Source organism: Austrofundulus limnaeus, unplaced genomic scaffold (assembly GCF_001266775.1).
Source record: "Austrofundulus limnaeus strain Quisiro unplaced genomic scaffold, Austrofundulus_limnaeus-1.0 Scaffold73, whole genome shotgun sequence".
In the NCBI taxonomy this organism is placed as follows: Eukaryota; Metazoa; Chordata; class Actinopteri; order Cyprinodontiformes; family Rivulidae; genus Austrofundulus; species Austrofundulus limnaeus.
In genome coordinates this window covers 91,242-92,662 of record NW_013952475.1, presented here as the reverse complement: position 1 = coordinate 92,662, position 1,421 = coordinate 91,242, and the positions used below count along the sequence as shown (strand labels likewise).

The following is a 1,421-nucleotide window of genomic DNA, read 5'->3' as shown; positions in this document are numbered from 1 at the left end:
CATTAGCACCTCTAGTAATATATTTACTGAGAAAATGGTGACGTGTTCAATACTTATTTTACCCGCTGTATAAAAGCAAATTAGTCTAATTCAGTCACAAAATTTGAGGACTTAAAACACAATTGTTCTTGAATTATTCAGTAAATGAACCTTATATTCAGATGCTGTGCAGCTTGTAATAAATACAGCTTTTAAACCAATGCTGATTTTTTTTCTCTCTCTCGTTAGATTCTCGTTTTAACGAAGATAGAAAAAAGAAACAAAAACGGAGGAAGAGCAAAGACAGGAAGTCAAGAAAAAGGTAATCTTTGGCTTTGSTCCATATATTTATTTAGTGTCACTGTAAGGCAGATTATTTAACCCTCATTGTATAAATTCCCTTCACCTAGATCCCATTCTTCATCGGGGGATGAGGAGACAAAAAAGAGAAAAAAGCAGAGCCGGTCAAGCTCTTCATCGGATGAGAAAGAGAAGAGGACAAAAAAGAAGCAAAGCCACAAGAAGAAAAGCAAAAAGAACAAAAAGGAGCACGGGAAGCATCACAAAAAGAGAGACAAGAAAAGGAAGCAGAAATCCTCCTCCTCCTCTTCCTCTTCTAGCTCAAGTGATTCTTCAGAAAGTGACTGAACCAAGAAACTGCAGCTTCTGGAYGTGTTTATTCAGAAGTTCTGATATATATTTTTTATTTTTAATGGAGCTTCTCATCAAAGTCAGCTTTTATCACAAAGGTAAATGGACTTGGTATAAACAGAATGTTAGTTTCTCTGTGTGCTGTAGAGTTACTGGCAAACGTGGCTAAAAAAAACAGATGGTAAAAATGTGATGAGCTGAGCAGCATCTTGTGAAAAAAATGTGCTTTTCTTAGTTTATACTCCTTAATATGTTAAAAAATGGGAACAATTTGAAAGGTCAAATATGGATATCAGACTCTTCAATTCATGTTTTTTCATAATTTGTGTTTGCCATTCTCTAGTACTTATCAGTTTTTGTTATAACTTACAATGCAAGTTGAACTTATAACGTTAGGGGTTTCATCATTGGTAGTTGACAGGAACTGTTTTTACTGTCTGTTTTTAGGGATTGCCAATTATAATGGGATACTTTGTTTTTTATTTTTTCCTATAAATTTGTTCTGTCAATATAAGGATATTTGAAGTATTTTTAAAATAAATGTCTCAGTCAGTCCCTTTTATACAGCTTTGTTTTTTTTATTTCATATTGAACATTGTCATCCTTCAGTTTTAATAAACCATACTGTTTATTAGATTAAATGTGTTCTGATTAGCCTTAACATCTAATGAAACAAATGCCACTTTCTGGAATTTAAAAAAACAGAAAATAAAAGCCATATACAGAGGAGTCCGCTAGAGGGCGGCAACACACTTCAGATATGCTAAAAACTTCCGTGATATAAAAGTTAA

The 1,421-nt window shown here is 33.3% G+C and overlaps 1 protein-coding gene across 2 annotated transcripts in view; it reads left to right on the top strand.

Moving 5' to 3' along the window:
- srek1ip1 (SREK1-interacting protein 1) overlaps positions 1 to 1,192 on the top strand; it is a 6,430-nt gene extending 5,238 nt beyond the window's left edge. For both annotated transcript variants that reach the window (XM_014010752.1, XM_014010753.1), the window contains exons 4-5: positions 229 to 301; positions 390 to 1,192. In XM_014010752.1, coding sequence (XP_013866206.1) covers positions 229 to 301; positions 390 to 627 — 311 coding nt within the window. In that variant the 3' untranslated portion in view covers positions 628 to 1,192. The remainder of the gene's footprint in view (positions 1 to 228; positions 302 to 389) is intronic.
- The last annotated feature ends 229 nt before the right edge of the window (positions 1,193 to 1,421 follow it).